This window comes from Myotis davidii, unplaced genomic scaffold (genome assembly GCF_000327345.1).
Source record: "Myotis davidii unplaced genomic scaffold, ASM32734v1 scaffold1, whole genome shotgun sequence".
NCBI classification, from domain to species: domain Eukaryota; kingdom Metazoa; phylum Chordata; class Mammalia; order Chiroptera; family Vespertilionidae; genus Myotis; species Myotis davidii.
This window is the reverse complement of record NW_006294681.1, coordinates 8,666,829-8,687,395: the sequence shown is the minus strand read 5'-3', so window position 1 is coordinate 8,687,395 and position 20,567 is coordinate 8,666,829. Positions and strand designations below refer to the sequence as shown.

The following is a 20,567-nucleotide window of genomic DNA, read 5'->3' as shown; positions in this document are numbered from 1 at the left end:
TCAAGCATCTCTTTTTTTTAAGTTATAAGCTAACAGAATATTTTTCCTTTTTAAAAAAAAAATAGCATGCCATATTTTAAGTTCAGTTTTTGTTTTATTTTATTTGAAATAAATATACACAGAAAAAATAGAAAAGAGTAAAAACATAACAATGCTGGCCCAATTTGAGCTTGAGTAATTAAAGCAAACCTTTTCTCATTGTCTTGTGCTATGCCCATGGAAATCATCTAATCCCCATATCCCTTTGACTGAAGCCAAAGCTCTTTTCTCAAATTAGATCCATAGACAGTGAGATGCCTAAAGACGCCAGTTGACCTAGAGGCTATCAGGAATGTCTGCTGAATCAGTAATTCTTCACTTTAAATGTTTAAATGGTGAGAAGCGAAGAGCTAATGTCTAGAGTTGATCATCAAGGCAATGTAGCATAAACATATTAAAGTTAGGGTGGTAACCACTAAAAGAGCTAAGTATGGAAACGGTTCAATGTGGTTTCCTCTGAGAAGTGAACCGGGGATTGAGGAAGGTGGGGGATGGCTGAGGCAGGAGACCGTGCTTTTCATTTTAACCAACGGCATTTTTATTTGGATAAGATGAAAGTGGAAAAAAGCAATTAAATGTTATTATGCCATGAATGCTACTTTGACCTGTGTAATATAGATATCTGAATTTACATTCACAAAGTCACAGAAACATACAGACTATCTTCTAATTTGTAAAATAAAAGAGAGAAATTCAGGTAAGTTAAGTGAGCTGTCCCAGACCACGGAGCTTAGAGCCAAAGAATCAGGTTCTCTAGTAGGTTTGCACTTGAACCACGTACTCCCAAGGTTGTTCATTTTATTAATTTCACAATACAAGGAATGGATTCATTCTTATTCAGGTCTTTTCAGACTTCACTCTAGGCCCTCCTGGAAAATTATCATATCACTGCTCAGCCTCATTAGACATTATAAATGTCTGATGTTAAAGAAAAGAAGGAAAGTACCAGGAGCTGAGGTATGGAATTGGAATTTCTAAAACGAAAGTCAGTCTCTAGGGAGGCAGGACATGGCACCCTGTATAATCACCACTGCTGATGTGATTTCATAGCCAGGTGTATTAGTTAGCTAGAGCTACCATAACAAACTATCACAAGCTAGGCAGCTTAAGCAACAAAAATGTATTGCCTCTCAGTTTGGAGACCAGAAATCTAAAATCAAGGTGTTCCCAGGGTTAGTTCTTTTTGAAGGCTGTGAGGGAAGGATCCATTCTGGACCTCTTTCCTGGCAGATAACTGTGTCTCTCTGTGTCTCTCACAAGGTCTTCCTTCTATGCACAGCTGCATGGCCATATTTCCCCTCTCAGTAAGGATACCAGTGATATTGGATTACAGGCTCACCTTATCCAGTATGATCGCATCTTAACTAATTGTACATCAGCAGCAAGTCAATTCCCAAATAAGGTCACCTTTTGAAGTGCTAGGGTTAGGACTTCAACATAGGAGTTGGGAAGGAGATAAGAATTCAACCTATAACACCAGAAGGTGATCAAATCCGTACATCCTTCCCCCAAATATTTACAGTGTTTGTAAAAGTCAATCCCCATGTTTACATCCCAGGAATGTATCCCATTAAAAGTTAGAATCGCCTTAGCTGGTTTGGCTCAGTGGATAGAGCGTCGGCCTACAGACTGAAAGGTCCCAGGTTTGATTCCAGTCAAGGGCACATGCCTGGGTTGCAGACTCAATCCCCAGTGGGGGGCGTGTGGTAGGCAGCCGATCAATGATTCTCTCTCATCATTGATGTTTCTCTCTCTCCCTCTCCCTTCCTTTCTGAAATCAATAAAACACTATTTTTTAAAAAGTTAGAATCAATTGTTAAACAATATTTGTTGGTTAGAAATTCACTTTACACTTAACTATTTTTAAATCCTCTACCAAATAATATAGAGAATGCTAACCATAACATTATCTTCACTAAAGGCATATATACTCTAAGATACTTTAGGATCACATAAAGTAATAATAATTTAAATTACAAATCACACACACACACACACACACACACACACACACACACAATGTTATGTTATAAGCAGAGCAAATGTTATACAACAAAGTCATCATTCAACAATGTAAAAATTTTCACCCAAAAGCTACATTCAAATTGTGACAGAGCCTCAGATGTTTCTGTCACATTTTAAGGGGTCTTGTCAATTATAACTGTACAATTGAATGAACTCTGAGCACCTCGACCTGGAAAACACACATAAAAATTTAAATCCAATTTACTTTTCCATTGGACCATGGTATATACCTTTTGCTTTTCACTCAGAAAGAAAAACAAAGCTAACAGGTTTCCCTTTGGTTTCCAGTCAACCCTTCTTGCACATGTATTTACAGCAAGGACACTTCACAGGCAGTTTAAAGAGGAGGTGGGGGACACTTCCTCTTATTAGCTCTAGCTAATCGAAGTTCTCCAATAATAAGCAGCTGTGTATTAGACTTAAAAGTTTGCAAATGTGTCTTTCTAACTTGGGACAACTATTTTGGCTTAATATTGCAAACAAGTTCTGGCAGCAAACAAATAGAGAATAGCAAATATTTCTCATGAATGTAAGTCACATAAAGCTGATATAGTTATCCAAATACACCAACTTCTCATTCTTAGTTAATCTGTTTTCACCAACTCAGAAGAGTAAATGAATGAGTTGGTGAAAACAGATACACTAAGAATCATGGGTCAATCCATGGTTTAAATGGGTTGCTTTCCTTAAATTGATAATAACACTGTTTGGAACTGGAATGCACCATTTAAAATAAAAGCAATGTTACACATGTAGACCTGGTCTTGTGGGTTCAATATATGCTTATCTAATCATAATGAGATAATAAAAAAAAATTATGTCAGTACCCACAATGAAAGCATAAAATATAATGAATTATGTTTACTTATTTAAAAACTGTTTCTCCTTATCTTTAATCTTTTCTCAAATACTCCTTCTTCCTCTTAACTTGGCCTGACGGAAGCCTGGCTTTCCCCTGAAATACTACTTCCTTTGTAACTCTTTCCAATTCTGGCCACTCCTTCAACCTCTATCAAACTTCAAGGGCAAAGAAGAAATATCAGTAAACTCCTTGTTCCCTACTGCCCCTTCCAGGTACTTGATCCCCTGCAATCTTTCAACGAATTCTGTTCCTTAAGCTATTCAGAGGTGTGGCAGGTCACACTCAAGACACCCTTCCCAGAGAGAATGTTCAGAGTCCCTGCTGAGTGAGCACCAGGCCACCTAGTCTGATTTCCTGAACACAACTGTCTGGGTATGGAAGAGAACCTGACCGAAGTCACACCAGTTAGATTCCCTCTCACTCAAAATTTGAAATTGGAATATGCTTGGTGTAAAAGGCTGTGAAAAATGGTGTTAAAAATAGCATAAATGAGGAAATACATACATTCATAATACATTCATTCTTTCACCAAAGATTTCTGCATCGCCTTCTGCTAGCCAAGTACATGGCAAGTCCTATATTGTACAGTATTTTCAAGATGTAACTATTACAATAAGTTAGCTGAAGCATAGTGTTCACATGGGAAGAGGAAAAGTAGGCTGAGGCTAACATTGTAGCAGGTTCAGATGGCAGACCAATGCTCTGAGGTTTTATCCCGCAGTTCAAATGAAAAGGTAGCTGGTCTTATAAAATGTTTCACATCAAGACGTCCCCTGCTTCTCCACCAAGTGCTTTTCAAGACTCATACTTTGAATGTAACCAGACCTGACTGAAATACAATTCCAACCCACCCTTTTTATTACTGGGATTGAACTATATGTTATACCTTGATTCGCCCTGACTCAATGCAAGGCAAACTCTAACAGAAAAAAAGAGAACGTGGCCACTCGGTAGGGCTTTTGCCCCAGTGGATTGTCAGCACTTTGAGAACGGTGCCTTGTTAATATGCTTCCATCTCTGGAACCTGCTGTAACACTCAGTACATAGGAAATGTACAAAATGTGTAGATCGGAACTGAATGGGGAAAATGCATCAGGAGCTTGGAGAGGCAGCCAGGATGAAAGGAGTCAAAAAACAATCACTCAAGATTTATGAAAGAGCCCTAACTGGTTTGGCTCAGTGGATAGAGCATCAGCCTGCAGACTCAAGGGTCCCAGGTTTGATTCCGGTCAAGGGCATGTACCTTGGTTGCGGGCACATACCCAGTGGAGAGTGTGCAGGAGGCAGCTGATCGATGTTTCTCTCTCGTGGATGTTTCTAACTCTCTATCCCTCTCCCTTCCTCTCTGTAAAAAAATCAATAAAATATATTTTAAAAAAAGATTTATGAAAGAGTACCTTGCTGGGTGTGGAGAGTAAGTCTGGGAAATGTGCCTTCTTTGGCATAGAAGAGGGGGTGGGTGGCAGAAGAGATGGAATGAGAGCCAAATACTTTCAAAGAGTCACATTATGTCCCAAGGAGCGGGTGATTTAACGGTATGCAACACACCTGTGCTTGCCCAATGGCACAGCGATTGAGAAACACTGCTATCACCTTCCAAAGGAAGTTTTTTGAAACACATTAAATATGATAACCTCCTGGTAAATTTTTCCACAGATATTGCAGCAACCACTTCTAATCATGCTGCTGAAAAGCCAAGGCAAGCTGAGACCTAGCAAAGAAGGGGATACAGGCTGCCCTCGAAGGAAAGCTGTTCCCAGATGTAAGCTATCAGCGTACAATCTAGCAAGGATTCCGCTCAAGGGCCACCTCCAGGTCCCAACCCTTTTTCCTTCCAGAGTCTGGGCTTCTTCTCAGAACTGGGATGATCAAGATTTGGGTGGTTCGGGGCCAAGAGGTTGTGCAACTGCAGATCAGCCTATTTAACTTCAAACCCTATATTGTTGTAAAGTGTCAAATACAGATATTTCTGCGGTGATTAAAACAGTCCTAATTACAAGATTCTAGAGAACACGGTAACAATCAAAGATTTAATTTGAATTTTAATGCTGCTGCCAAAGAACAAAAAAATTATTAGGGTCCCCCCCCCATTCATGTATTTGTTATTTGAAGCACTTGTTTGAAGTTTGAAAGAGCTTCTGTAAGTGTGATTAGCTCACAGCATCTTTCTCAATGATAAACACATGCTTCAACTTATTTTTCATGGAGGTCAAGGATGATAAATTATTTTGATGTTGTGGATAGGAAAATGAAAATCCTGCAACTGGCTTCATTATGACCATAGGAGAGTAATATTCTGGAAGTGAAGCTCTGCCCATGTTCTCCATTCCCCTTCAGGAATCAAAGTGGAAGAATGAGCAAACAGTCGGTGAATTCAGTATTAAGAAGGCAAATTTCACTACCAGTGAGCAAGAAACTAGAGTGTTCCAGAAGTTCTTTAGACCGTACGATGTCCTGATGCCTGACCCCATTCAATCACTTAGAACAGAATGCTGGAAACTTTTGAAAAAAGGATTTTTCCTACTCTAAGCTTCTCCCACCACTGCACTCAGCCCCCACCAGCCCAAGTTAATGTACAACAGAAATTTCCCAAAACTTCACATAGAAAGCTCAGAGGGTAAGGCCTTTGTTTCAAATAGAGGGTCTTCTGTAAAGCCTTAGGTTAACAGAAAATTAGTCAATCATTCATTCATTCATTCATTCAGGTAGTATCTAATGAATGCCCATTGAATTCCAGGTACCCACTAAATTCCAGGTAATCCTCTAGGCATTGAGAATATAGTTTCAAAAAGAGAGAAACAGACAAGAATCAAATAAATAATATATAGTATATGCACTATAATATACAGGGGTGGGCAAAAGGAGGTTTACAGTTGTAGTACACAAAACAGTTTATTCTTGTATTATTATTTTTTAATTTGTGGTTTTCCATATGAACAACTGTAAACCTCCTTTTGCCCACCCTGTACACAAGAGAGAATATAATAAATATCTGCAATGATGTGCAAGAAAGTCATCAGGATAAACATACACAGGGGGAGTTGTTATTAATAACAATCTTGTTCATTGGTTTTACAACTACAGCGTCAAAATATCAATTCTTCCATTGCAGATAACTACTCCAGGTCACGTTGGTAATACTAGTTCTTATTAATGGCCTAATCAGTGCTGATTTTAGATTGACAGTCATCTTATTCCGTGCCCCTTACCCCCATTTCTTAGTTGCTGCTTCAAACTCTGGTCCCTCCAACGTTGGGAATGAGGAGCAAAAGTTTCAGAGAAGGAATCACACCCTCCATCCACTGCTCTTGTCTCTTCCTGAGAAGGGCCCGTAAAGGACCACAGACACAACTTCTGATCAGCTTCTCTATTTATTTATTTTAAAATTTGTATATGTTGATTTTTAGAGAGAGAGAGAAATATCCATTTGTTGTTCCACTTATTTATGCATTCATTAGTTGATTCTTGTATGTGCCCTGACTGGGATTGAACCTGCAACCTTGGTGTATTGGGATGATGCTCTAACCAACTGGAGTATCTGTCCCGGGCCACTTCTGGATTTATTTTTATCTCCATAAAACTATTTTCCAATGATTCACCCTCTGATTAGTCTATCTCTAGTGACTGGTGGTTCTGTCGCTGGCTGGCTGCGGGCTACAATTTTGAAAGCCATGGAAATAAGGTTGTCAGCTTTGGCAAATAAGACCACAGGATGCCCAGTTAAATTTGACTTTTAGATTAGCGATTAGCAGCAGATTTATTTTTTTTTAGCATAAGTATGTCTCATGAAATATGTTGGACATACTTCCACTGAGAACAATTATTTTATCAAATAACTGTAATTTATCCAGCAGCCCTACATGTGAAAATTTGAGGGAACTGTAGTAATGATTTCAATAGCATGGAAATCAGGGTTTGACTCATCCAAAAAGTAGAGAAATTGCTCCCAAGTAACAGTCTGTATAGGAAGGCTAGGTAACATAACAGAGAGCTTAATCCCCACCTATTTCATGAACACAGATCAACCAGCAATACCCTAGTCATGGCCCAGCCCCCTTTGGTGCTGACTCACATGCCCAGAGGTGATGAGGAATTTACCTTAACACTCAGGAAAGTCAAATGGTGTCATTAGACATTTGACAAAGAAAAATGTGCTAGAATTCAGTTACTATGCACTCACCCCTTAAACTCCTAGCTAAATTTCCATCAAGTTTATCCTAAAACCTGCTACAGAAAGCGTATGCATGTGCTAGAGCTGCCGTAACAAACACCACACGCTGGGCGGCTTAAACAACAGAAAACCCTTCTCTCCCAGTTCTGGAGGCCAGAGTCTGAAATCAAGGGGTCAGCAGGGCTGGTTCCTTCTGAGAACTGTACGGAAGAATCTGTTCCGTGCCTCTCTCTCCAGCTGCTGGTGGTTTGCTGGCAACCTTCGGATTCCTTGGCTTGTTGAAGCATCACCCAGATCTCTGCCTTCGTGTTCAAAAGGTGGTGTGTGTGTGTGTGTCCGTGTGTATCCAGATTTCCCGTTTCCATAAGAGTACAGCTCATACTGGAATAGGGGGCTCACCCAACTCTACTTTGACCTCATCGTGACTACTGACATCTGCAACAATCCTATTTCCAAATGTCACATTCTGAATTATTGGGGGTTAGGACTTCAACATGTGAATTGGGAGGGGGCACATTCAACTTAAAACAAGGGGTGAAATCTGTAACTATGGTAGAAAGACTGTAGAGGAGAGACCAAAAAAAAAAAAGAAATCAATAAAACAGCTCTCAATATGAAGCACGGGCAGGAAAACATGTGAAGTGGGAGCTCCAGTGGTACCTGCCCCCAAGAATCTGACTGTCCCCCTGGTGGGAAGGGCTGGTGAGGAGACAGGAAAGCATGCTGCTTTCACACGGCGTGCAAGTAGGCTGTGGCAGACAAGAATGAGTTACTCTGGGTCCAGTTCAGGCCCTGGCTCTGCAAAAGCATTCCGCACTGGCCCCAGCTTTCAGCTTCCTCCCTCATTGTATGTGTAGCACAAACTATCTCTAACACTCATTCAGCAAAGCTGTCTGATCGTGTCCTGTGCGTTTTCCATGTGTGTGTTTTCCGTGTATGTGTTTTTTATGTGTGTTCTGTCTTTACCACTGTATCAGGTTAGATTTCGATGTTCCCAAAGTATATTTTGTGTGCCTGGTTTACATTACGTGCACACAAATATATAAACATAAACACACCTAAAAAATTAAGTTGCTGAGAATGGAATTTTAAAAATCGGTGTCTGAGATACATTCTTTAAAAAGTTTCTTCTTTCAGATAATTCTCATTTTCAGAGGACACACAATTTATTTAGTACTTGAAACAGTTATAAAGTCATACTCATCCCCCCTCCCCTCCTTCCCCAGATAAATACAGATGATAAGTGTACCATACTGGGAATGTGGTCTTCTGGCATTTTATAATTATTGAGGTGAAGAGAAATTTTTGGAGGACATTTTCTGTCAAAATGAGGGATAATGATTATGGGACACAAGTTATAATTTAAAAGAAAATGTACCCATATAAATTGTAAAATATCTGAAACCCAGTAAATCCATTTCAAAATTCTGTTTTCCAAGTGTTCAAAGTAAGGATCAGGATGGCACAGTGGGCATTGTTCATTTAGGCCCTGTTTCAACCAGGATTGATATAATAAAGGCCTATTGTCAGGAGACATACTTAAGTATTTGTTTACCCAATGCCATGTCTATTACTTTACAGTCAGTACAAACAACTGCTAATGGGTCAACTCTGTTCTGTTTACTGAAGATGTTAAGATGAGCAAGACCTAATTCCATTTCTTAGCATCATTTTGTCTAGTGCAGGAAGACAAATATAACAACCAACACACTTTAAACTCTTAGTGCCAGATACTGTATCAGGTTCGGTATTAACTCTTTTAATTCTCACCTCAACCCTTTATGGAAGTACACTGTTATCCTCCTATTACCAGTGATAAAATGGAATTCTTCACCATAAGGCTCTTGCCCAAGGTCACAAAGCTAGTTTGTCTACTTTGCTCATGCCCAGTCCAAGCTCTGGAATGTCACTTTGTGACTCGATGGTTTCTTTGTTGCCATAACAGAAATAGTGTTATGAGAAGAGACGTGTGCTGTTCATGTGTTCTGTGTGCTCCAAAGCACCGATAAAAATCAGTCCACAAGACCCAGAGACTCGAGGCAAAACAGGAAAGAGACCCCTTCCGAATGGCAACAAGAACTTCAGTTGCCCACCTGAGTTAATCTCTGCTCACTCCAGTGCACCATGGCCCCAGCAACTCTGAAAACTGCTGAGGGAAAATGATAGCAAACTTAGACCATCATACCCAAAGTATCAATCTAATGAGAGAATAGATAGCTTCAGACACTCACCTCTCAAATATTCTTTCTCAGGAAGCTACTCAAAAATGTGCTCCAGGGGATAGAACGTCAGCCTGCGGGCTAAAGGGTCCCAGGTTTGATTCCGGGCAAGGGCACATGCCCAGGTTGCAGACTCCATCCCCGGGGAGGGGTGGGGGGTGCAGGAGGCAGCCGATCAATGATTCTCTCTCAACATTGATGTTTCTATCTCTCCCTCCCTCTTCCTTCCTCTCTGAAATCAATAAAAAAATATTTTTAAAAAAGAATGTGCTCCAGCAAAACAAGGGAGTAAACCAAAAGTAAAGGTGACAGTGAGTCCAGGAAAAGAGACCCAGGAGAAAGCCAAGGGCAACCTGAGGAAAATGGCTACGCACCAGGCCAGGAGTGAACCAGTTCAGAGTGGCAGGATTCCAAGAAAAAAAAAATAGAATGGGTAGATTATTTGTTATGTGTGAGCATTTGAAAAAAACATTATTGTTAGAGGCTTGAAAAATTTGATACTGCACTTTGAAAAAACAAACTTGAGATAGGCATAAGAAAATTAAGCACAGAGAAAGAAAAGAGAAGCTATTAGTAAATGCAAGAAACCTGATCACAGAATATTATTTGGCTGAAAAATGGAATGATACTGGCATAATCATAATTTTATCAACATAGGCTGATTTGGTTAATAATGGCTGGCATTGATATATCAAGATAGCAGTATAGGCATACTATTTAGAATATTAGAATATATATATTATAATATATGAACACATACGTGATATGTAGATATATATTTAATATAAATAATATACTTATACTACCATTATAATATTTTAATATGAAAATATCTATTTTAATATTAGAATACACAATTTAACATTATGTGAAGCAGGAGAAATAGTATGGGGAAGGGCAGGCAAAGGAATGCTGTAAGCATATATTATTTTGATTTAGGCAAATTCTAAAATGAAGTAGAAAACAGAGGACAGTATATAAATATTGCAAGCAAAATGTGAAGTCATTAACCTTGATAATCTTGCCAATGAAAGGATGTTTCAGATGAAAGCATTTGAAATGCAGGCCCTGAAATAGCCAAATAACTACCTAAATTTTAAATTTCACTTTGCTTACATGATCCTACTGCGTAAGTCACTCTTCTGTGGAGCATTCCTTTCCATCTCATATATCCTTAGTATTCCCAAGTTCTGTTACAGCATTTGCTCCTTTATAACTTACTGATACTATTATTATTGTTGCAATAAAATTGATTGGTATTTTACATAAAAGTAATTTATTACTTTACACCTGCCCCCCCTCTGGACTATTCTATTTTAGAAGAGCAAGAGGTGCATCTCATTCCTCTGTAACTCTTGCTTCCTTGTACCAATAAGGTCCAACCTTACAAACACGTAAAAGAAAATGTATTTCAATGACTACTTGTGTCATTATGGCACACCGTATCTCATCCACTCAAACTGCCTGTTTATTTAATATTTTATCTTCTCTGATGTGGGAAATGTGTCTTATAATCGCTGCAGGCTTGGATGGAAGCCGAGTTCTTTTAGAAAGTCTTTATAACTGGTCCTATTGTTCATCTGGGCCCTCCTAACCTGAGAACACTTTAGATTGAATTATCTGTATAAGTATTTTTTTCAAATTCACACTGACATTGGAAATTCAGACCTAAATATTTATTAGGACCAACTTGCAATTCAAAATCTTGAACAATATCATTTTTCTTCCTTTTACCAGTAGCAAATTTGAGAGGTGTGAGTTTGTTTGCTATTCCTTTCTGTGTGAAGGGTTTATTTTTCATTTATTCCTGCACAGAAGAGATAGCCTTTGGGTCTCCCAAATGTAAGCAGGTTTCCTATGTGATTCTCCTTCTTAGACCTTTTTGCTTTCTTAAGGTTACATGAACAATGATCTATCTTCCATCGGATGGCCTCCAAGTTTCCATGAAATACAATATTAATTAGTAGAATTTAAAAAATGACAATTTAATGCTGGCTTAGTAACAGTTATGTCAATATTTTACATTTTGAATAAAAGAAGCATTGGGCTTCTTTTGGCTAATAAGATATCCACATTCCTGTAATTACTAGCAAATGTTTCGGAGAATTTTGAATTTTGCTGTGTAGGTTAAATCCTGACCCACCGGCTTTCCCTTCACAAAACACTTTTCGGTATGTTCCTGCATATCAGCACTTTAAGACATAGTTCACATTTGCCCACCAAAAGCCACAGCAGCCTACACTGTGGTTGGGTTGATGGAAAACATCTGATACTCCTAAAAATCATCAATGAAATACACCCTTGTTAGATCATAATTCACCCCTATAGGCAGAAGAACCAGGCCATCAGTTATATCACTTGGCTCCCTAATATAGCAATTCCCAAACCATCTCTTGTACCCCCAATAGACTTCCTATAACATATGGTTGAACCCTCTCTCTGAAAATAATACTTAGCTAAGCATAAGATGTGACATATTATATAGTAATTATTGAGTGCTTACTGTGTTCCAGGCAATGAGCTAACCACTTTACATACATAATCACTACTCAGAATGAGCCTACTGATTAAGAAATTGAGGCTTGTAATTTAAGGAGCTTGCACAGATCACACAGATAGAAAGAGCTAGAACAAGAATTTAAGCCCAGACAAAGTAACTGTAAGGCCCATCCTCTAAACCACTGCATAATACTGCTTTGATTAAAAAAAAAAATTGCCATGGGAAGAAACAATGTGAACAGTAATGCAAACACACTAGATATGTCGATTGCATTGATGTTCAGCAACCCATCCAAGCTGAGATAGATCTTTGCATATTTATCCACATGCTAAGAAAGATGCTTCAAACCACAGGAAGAGGTAGTTTTAAACACCAAAAGTATGGGTCATCTTTTTCACTTCCATGATAATGACCATTAATCGTTAACTTTTTCCCTTGTCTATCCCACTTTGGGAGTGGGGCTCGTTTGCCCGGGTCTGTGAGGACACGTACTTCGTGGTGTATATTCCATATTTTCTCTTAAGTCCCACTCTGCAGGCCAGAGCTGAAGGCAAGCCTTATTATAGATCAAAACCAGTGAAGTGGGTAATGAGGTTTGGTATATAAAACACTTGGTATAAATGCAGAGGAAATTCTGGCTTTTCTTTAACATTAACTGCTTGGAAACGCATCATTTGAAATAGAATTCTTAGTAGGCTACTAGCTCCCGAAGAATAATTTCCCTCCCCCGAACAGACCACTGGTAGCTAGACGCCTTTCACAAATGCGGAGCCCCGTGTAGCGAGTTATTTTTAATACATACTCTATGGGGTGACAGCTAAAATGCACCACTGAACGGGAAGAGCATTACCCACCACGGCGGAAACAGAATTGAACACATCACCTTCACTTAAGGAATATGGTCTGAATTCTCAGGCTGATACCTAACCTTGGAAAAGAAACAATTAAAATATCTAAGCAGACAGTTTTCATCTCCTCAGGTAAAAAGCATTCTTACATGTTCAGACTTGTAGGTCCCTGAGCCTCAGGGGGGTAAAGGAAAGGTGGTTCTACATATACCATTAAAAGGATAATTAGCTTTTCCCATAACTTTTAAATTCATGCCTGGCTCTCTTCTGTCAACTGTCTTTCAAGATGGTCTATGTTAAGGAAGTGCTTCCTAGGTCTATAAACTCACTTCTTTATTTCTCTTCTCTCCGGAGCAAGGTATCACTTTCATTAGGTTTATCACCATCGTCCAACAGTATGAGTGGTGGAGGGTGGAAGTCATAAAAAAGGGTCATTCAATGCTACATTCCCTCCCTCCCTCCCTCCCTCCCTCCCTTCCTCCTTCCCTTCCTTCCTTCCTTCCTTCCTTCCTTTCTTCCTTCCTTACATCTGTCCTCCCCCTCCCCCCCCCACTTTTAACACATTTTAACAGCCTAACATGTGCCAGGTATTATGCTGTATATGGTAGGGTAAAAATCACACTATTTGTATTTCTAATCTCAAGTAATTCAGAATCGGCCTCATAAGCCCCACCTCATGAATGACTGACTGGAAGCTCCCTGAAATCAGAGGCCACGCCTGGTACCTGCTAGGCTTCTTTCTGTCCACGGCATGATTCTTGCATTTGTGTAGTATGTGGCAGGAAGAGCTTGATGGGGTGTGAAATAATCTAACGTCCAGCTCCCTCATTCACAAGGTAACTGCAGGTAAATCCCCTAATCTCTAGCACTTCCATTTCCTCCTGTACAAAAGGGAGATCACAATACCAGTGGAACCACCCACGGAAAAAGAAGGGACCACTGTGACAAAAATCTAATGTCAGTGAAGCCACTCTACAAACCTAAGTCTTGCTCAGGAAGATGCTCCTAAGAATAATTCAGAGTCAAGTGGCTGAGTAGCAGGGCAGCTGAGTGGGCACAGGGAGCAGGGTCATTTGACAAGAGCCTTGCCCCTCGGCAAGGTCTGAAGGTCACCTTCTGCCTGCATAGCCACACTATGTTATAGCCACAGCATGACACGTGCACTGCCCTCGTGGCACTGTGATATCAGAGGGAGGACCATGGAGCATGACAATGTCATGTCTTCCACCCACAAATTTAATGCCTTTTCCATCTTAAGTATTTAATTGTGTCCTGTGGCCATAACCTTTGCAGTTTGCGCTGTGAGAGCAAACTAGCATGAATTTCTTTGTCCTTCCTCACAATTTCATAGATAGAAGATTCGTTCTTACCCACCTCATGCATATGATTTTTTTTTCTTTCATTATTAAGTTAAGAACTTTCACCTTTTCACTTAAAGGAAGCACTTTATGGCTTCTTGTTAGCATATCCAAGAATGGCCTGCATCACTATTCTTACACTCTGGGGCCATGATTAAGTAAAATAAAGGTGACAAGGACTGTAATACCATGACAATGGATTTGATAACCAAGACTAATCTAAGTACTAAGTGACTAATGGGTGGGAGCATCTACAGCTCAGAGATGCTGGATCAAGGGATGACTCACATACCCAGTTGTACAGAGGAGAGATCTCATCACGCTACTCAGAATGACACACAATTTAAAATGGATGAATTGTTCTCATCTGATATTTTCCATTGAATATTTCTGGACCATGGTTGACCATGGGTAATTAAACTGAGGAATGGGAAACTGCAGATAAGGGAACTCCCGTTTTTCCTATTAGACATACTAGCCCTGCTGCTGGGCGTCTCCAATTAAGAGGGGAGAGAAACAAAGGTGATGAGACACCTGGACCCAGCTGTCCCTGACACTCAGGGGGTCCTTGAACTTTTCTCCTAGGTTCCTCCTTTTGAGTTGGGTCACTGTCAAACACAACTAAAAGTCTTGATTCATACATACATTGCCCACAAGTAGGTCACTTTATATCTATGAGCCTAAAACTTCTTTATTCCCTATAAAATAGGGATGATGAGGATGATGATGATAAAAGTGATGATGATTATAATGAAGGTGATAATAATGACCTTCAGAGGGTTACCAGCGCATAATTGTAAAAGTGGCTTGTCAATCCTGATGTTAGTAGTTGTCATTTATGCTACTCAGAATGGTGTGCAATTTGAAAGTCATGCATTGTTATTTCTGGAATTTTCCATTTAATACTTTCAAACCATGGCTGACTGGCGGTTATTGAAACCATAGAAAGTGAAACTGTAGATAAGGGAGGACTACTGTAATTTGTTATAACGGCAATCGTAAACTAAGATTCCAAACAAGAAAGTAGAAGCCCTAATTGAGACAAATCATTGCCCCCCTAGGCGCTTCACTCTCCTAATCCTCACCGAGGATAAGGATCCCTGATCTACTTCTTTTATACGGCTGCTTATGAGGCTCGAAAGCTACACGGGCTGTGTTTGACTCTCAGCCTCTGCACTGTGTCACTTTGGCAAGTGACTTAACCAATCAGTGCCTCCGTTTTCTCATCTGTAAAATAGACATACTGATAGTGTTGGGTCATTGTGAGAATCAATGATTTACTCCAGGGGTCCTCAAACTTTTTAAACAGGGGGCCAGTTCACTGTCCCTCAGACAGTTGGAAGGCAGGACTATAGTTAAAAAAAAAAAAACTATGAACAAATTCCTATGCACACTGCACATATCTTATTTTGAAGTAAAAAAAACAAAACAGGAACAAATACAATATTTGTATTTGCATGTGGCCTGCGGGCCGTAGTTTGAGGACCCCTGATTTATCTATGTAAAGTGCTTGGAACGGCATTTGGCACAATGTCAGTATTAGGTAAGTGTTAGCTATTATTACGTATGTAAAAAAAGAGTTTGCAAAAAGTTAGACATTATGAACTGGCAAGGTAATATTAGCATTCTTATAGAACACTGATTCTCAAGAGGGTGAGGGGCCAATCCACCCCTCCCCACTAGCAGTTCAGAAATTTGCGGAAGCACTTTAGAGGATAAGGGGACGGGAGGTTTAGGTATACTACTAGCATTTAGTGATAGGAGCCAGGAATTCTAGACATCTTGCAACATCAGGGGCAGTCACTTAACAGTGCAAGCTTTTACCAGATCCCAAATGACAGCACAGCCTCCTACCCATCTTCATCTGTAGCCGCGCATTGATGGTGATTTTACAAACAAGGACTAGCATCTGTCTCCTTCACTATGACCTCTGGTGTAGTTGTGTCATGCATTTTTCTACTAAAGCTTTTCAAACAATAGTTTCTCCATCATGTTTATGCGAAAAGTATAATAGTAATAGGGCATTACCTTGATTTTTAAATTTAAATTAGAGTTTGCTTATGTGATTTGTGAAATTCTAAAATGGAAAAAATATATATTCTGGGTGTGAATTGATAGGATTTGAGGTGAAATACGGTTTACATGTGGCTTACCCCAGCCACCTTACTCTCTAATGAAGAAAATCAAGGCCTAAGACATACAGCATCTTGTAAAAAGAGTAACTGTTAGTTAAAAGATAAATAATCCAAGTTTCAAGACTCTAATTCCGGAGTTCTTGGGTGTTCTTTAAGAATCTGTACATCCTACAAAAACAAAAAAAATAATCTGTGCATCCCATACAAAGCAAGATTCTTTAAAGATCAAATTCTCATCCCAATCCTGAGGCTTTCTGCCGGCAAAATCACTGCCCTTTCCTTGCCCCCCCACATCTCTGCCCTACCATCCCCACTTGCACCACTGGAGGAAGTGATTGTGAAAGACACCTTAGATCAGCTCAACAGCCAAGCATTCCTGGGAGCAGTCTGGGGGGAAAGCTTTGATGTACAGGGTTAAGGTCAACAATTGTCTCTGACTTTCTCCTTTGACTTTTCACTTTTTCTGGGTTAGTTCCAAAGGAGACCTTTTGGGCCCAGAGATGATTCTGTCCACCCCAACCAATCTCCACATCCCAATATGAATCTTCCAGAATATTCTGTGCTCCTCTTCTTGGCACAGTTATGGAGAAACTAATTTTGTTGTAACTTCAGTTACAAGCAGGTTGACATGTTTCAAATTCCTATTTTATTAATATTCTAAGGGGGGGAAACACCACCTCCTACCTTCCCTACGCGGAGCTGCTGAGGCTGCTTATGTAGGAGTGCCCTGCCCAACCCAGAGGGTGCCATTCACATGGGGGCTTATGTGTATGGTAACCCCTGGAGTTAAGGGGTTCAATATCTGCACGGCTACATGCAGGGTGCCTGCTCCCACTCCCTAACATGGGAATTGAGTTCATCATGTGAAGATGTTTGATACTAATGTTGTTGAATATTCAGTTAAACACTGACTTAACTGGCACAGTTCATTCACTATTTTAAGTTTGAATTATTGTCTAGTCTCTTTGCTGGCCCTGTGTTCAATGATGGAGGCCCTGTCTCATTGTCAAGTTGGGTCACACAGAAGCAGCTCCATTTTCATAGCCAGAGAGACTTGGTGCATTAGGGTTTGAAGGCTCAATTCTCTTTCCTGTCCCTCCTTTCTGAGTAGCCCACACAATTTCTATTTCCTTTTCAAGGGCTTGTGTTCCAAGCACTTGAGCATACTTGAGGAGTGGGGAAGATACCCTGACCCAATCACTGATGAGGCTCCCACTGACCCAGGTTCATAGTTCCACCCAGAAGCTCAGAGCATCAGTTTCAGAGGTTACAAGTATGAGCTTTTATGTCAGACCTAGAACCCTCTCAGCTATGTTACTTTAAGCAAATAACCTACTGTCTGTAAGCATTAGCTTTCTCATCAGTAAAAGGAACAAGAGTACGAGCTTCATGGAGTCACTAGAAGGTAACGTGAACGAATGCAAATGAAGCCTGACACACAGTAAGTGCTTAAGAAATATTAGTACTGGAACGATTCTTTCCCCAGAAGAGTGGTCTTCTGTATATGACAAGTTTGTAGAATTTCATATCCTACAAATAAATTAGAATGAAAATAAGAAATATAAAATCTAGTAAATAAAAAAGGAAGGCTTATCCCTTAGAAGAGGCTATTGCATCTTCATTTTATCTGAATTGTAAAGATAACTAATCACAGCCGGCATTTGGTACATGTTGTTGTTGTTGTTTTTCCTTTTATTCTCAGCGCGCTCTTCCATACCGCAGCCCCGTGAAGTAAGCATGCCCGGCCGGGAATCTTTACTCCCAATCTTCAGAAGACACTGAGGCTCGGGGAGGTTAAGATGATTCTGTGGCAGAATGTCAGACTAGGAGGCAGGCATTAAAACTTGCTGTTCAGCATTCCATTTCGCAGGGTGTCCCACTAGTAGAGGCAGGGACTCTCCACTAGGGGGCGCATGTCATGTAATGGGGTGCGTACTGGCAGCCATTGGGGGACTACACCAATTTCTATCAGCTCCCCCAACAAGCAAAGCAAAAAAAGAAATCTAAATTAAAAAGTGTATTTGCCATATGAATATATCTTTAAAATACCTCCTTTAGCCCTCTCGTCCCTCGAGGTTACACCTGCAAAGCTTTTCCTAGGTAGAAATTCTGGAATCAAGATGGCATTTCAGAATGTGGGCAAGCCCTCCCAGTGGTTCTGACAAGCCCCTTCACGTGGGATTTCTGTATGAAGCTGAGCTACAAAGAGAGGTCATGTGCTAGCTGACTTGATAGTATATGATCACTCCCACCGCATCTAGGACCAGCAACTTTGTCTCAGAATAAGAGACACTCATTTAAATGGGGCCTCTACTTGTTCTCTTAATAGGAGTCAATTTCTGAAAACTTAGACTGGAAATAAGACCATGGCCCTGAGCCCAGGAGGCTCTTGTCAAGAAGGCCCAGAGGTCTTCCCCACAGGCCCTGCCTGCAACACATGACAACGTGTTGTAAAAATGTCATGGTAGAAGTTTTGACAACACTCACTTTTCAGTTGCTGCATCAGTAAAAGTCACATAACTGCTTGACTTTGTTTTTTCTTTGTTGATGTTTATTTTCAACTGCAGGGAGCCACCTTTTCTTCCTCTTTTGGGGTGAGAGACTTTTTTACCTATTAGCTAAGTCATTATTCATTAAATGGAAAGCAAGAAGAAAAGAAGGGCCACAATGAAGGGCAGTGAAATAGGAATGACCTGACTTTGTCCCCCTGATGTTTTACAGTAAATACTGCAAGCCGAGCAGGTGTCCAGCGGTTTAGAGTCCAAACTACACCTGAGCCAGGTCCCACCTGCCCCTTGTCACACAAACCAACACACACGGGAGAAAACTATTTTCTGTTTACTTATGTTAATCATCAAGCCAAAGCAAACAGCCTTCCACTTTCTGGATCCAGGGTAGCAATTAAATATGAAGACATCTCGCGGCTCCTCTAGACAAATAAGAGGGGGAAAACCCTCTGTAGTCTAGGCCAGGAGGTGGGCAGGGATTGCATCAGCTGTCACATGTAACAAAGTTGGTTTCCCAACTGGGAACTTTCTCAGTTTCACACACCAGCACCACAGTTGGTGAACAGAATGTTTATTAAGTCCACACTAAATGTATTAGTGAGAGACCCCAGACAACTCAATCTGCAGTTAGAAGCTGGGTAAAAAGATAAAATAATTACACAACGTAGGTGCTGACAGAGGCATGGGCAAAGCCAGCTAAGTGTCAGAGAGGCGGAGATCAGTGAGAAATGCAGCTGTGGCGGGAAAGGGGATGCATTATCTGCTTACTACCCTACTGCCCTTCTCCCCCCGCCCCCTCCACACACACCACCACAGAACCACAAATGGGTACAAAACACACTAGCTATTTTATTCACATTCAATGATGAGGGGCCTGGGGACATCACAGCTCAAGAGAGTGGTTTCTAAGATGCCTCACAGGCAGGGGAAACTGTTTACAAATGCGAAGTTGTTTCCACCTCCCTCTGGAAAAATCCCGGGAAAATGCAGGCAGAAAACCCACTTCACCAGCCCTCCACCCAGCGCAACCTGAATCCAGACTGACCTGCCAAACACCTGGCAGCAGAGGTGAACTTGTGCATGAAGCTGCAACCCACTTCCCAGCCCCTGGCGCACCTCCCCAGCCAGAATCCCCGTTCCCACGTTGGAAGCAGGGCCGTGGAGAAGGGTGGTGGGAGTTCCAGCATTCAAATGCTGCCACCCCTCTCAGGCCCCTGGATGATCCAGCCCCTTACGCCGGGCTGTGCAGGCTTCTGAGGAGGAAACTGCCAAAGAGGAAAACTATCAGAGCTGTGATTACTCAGTGAGCCAGCCTCCCAGCGTGGATGGTGACTGTCTGCCCTTCCTTGCCAGCGCCATGATTCTCCGTCCATGCACTCCACGTGGATTATCCCACGTGGATTATCTGCAGATTACAATGAGGCGAGGTGCACTCAGCATGGGATCCGGCGTTTGGCGCGTAGAAGTTCGAGAAACACTGGCCTTTCACGCCCCCCTGCGGGGTCAAAGCCTGGAACGATTCCAGGGAGGGGACCAGTTGCCCCCGTGTGGGTAAAAGTTGTTAAAACTCCAGGTCACCCTCAGCACCCGGGCCCCCTGGGGTGTGACAGTCTGCGGGTGCCAGTGCGGGCGCCCCGGGAGGGGAAGTGGGGGTGCGCGCCTGGCACGGCCCGCGCGCCGCGTTAACCCCTTACCTTCCAGCAGCACCTCCTTGCCCGCGCGCTTCAGCGCCTGCACCGCCTCGTCGTGGGTGGCGTCCCGCAGGTCGGCGCCGTTCACCGACAGGATGGCGTCGCCCACGTACAGGGCTTGGGTCTGGTCCGCCGCCAGCCCCTTGAAGATCTTGCTGATGAGGATGGGCATCTTGTTCTCCTTGCCCCCCTTGATGCTGATGCCCAGCCCG

At 41.4% G+C, this 20,567-nt stretch overlaps 1 protein-coding gene across 1 annotated transcript in view; it reads right to left on the bottom strand.

Moving 5' to 3' along the window:
• Positions 1–20,566, bottom strand: part of SNTB1 (syntrophin beta 1) — a gene marked incomplete at its 5' end in the record, with an annotated part of 223,960 nt that extends 203,394 nt beyond the window's left edge. The window contains one exon of the mRNA XM_006769125.2: positions 20,359–20,566. Within this exon, the coding sequence (XP_006769188.1) occupies positions 20,359–20,566 (208 nt within the window). The remainder of the gene's footprint in view (positions 1–20,358) is intronic.
• Position 20,567: the final 1 nt, after the last annotated feature.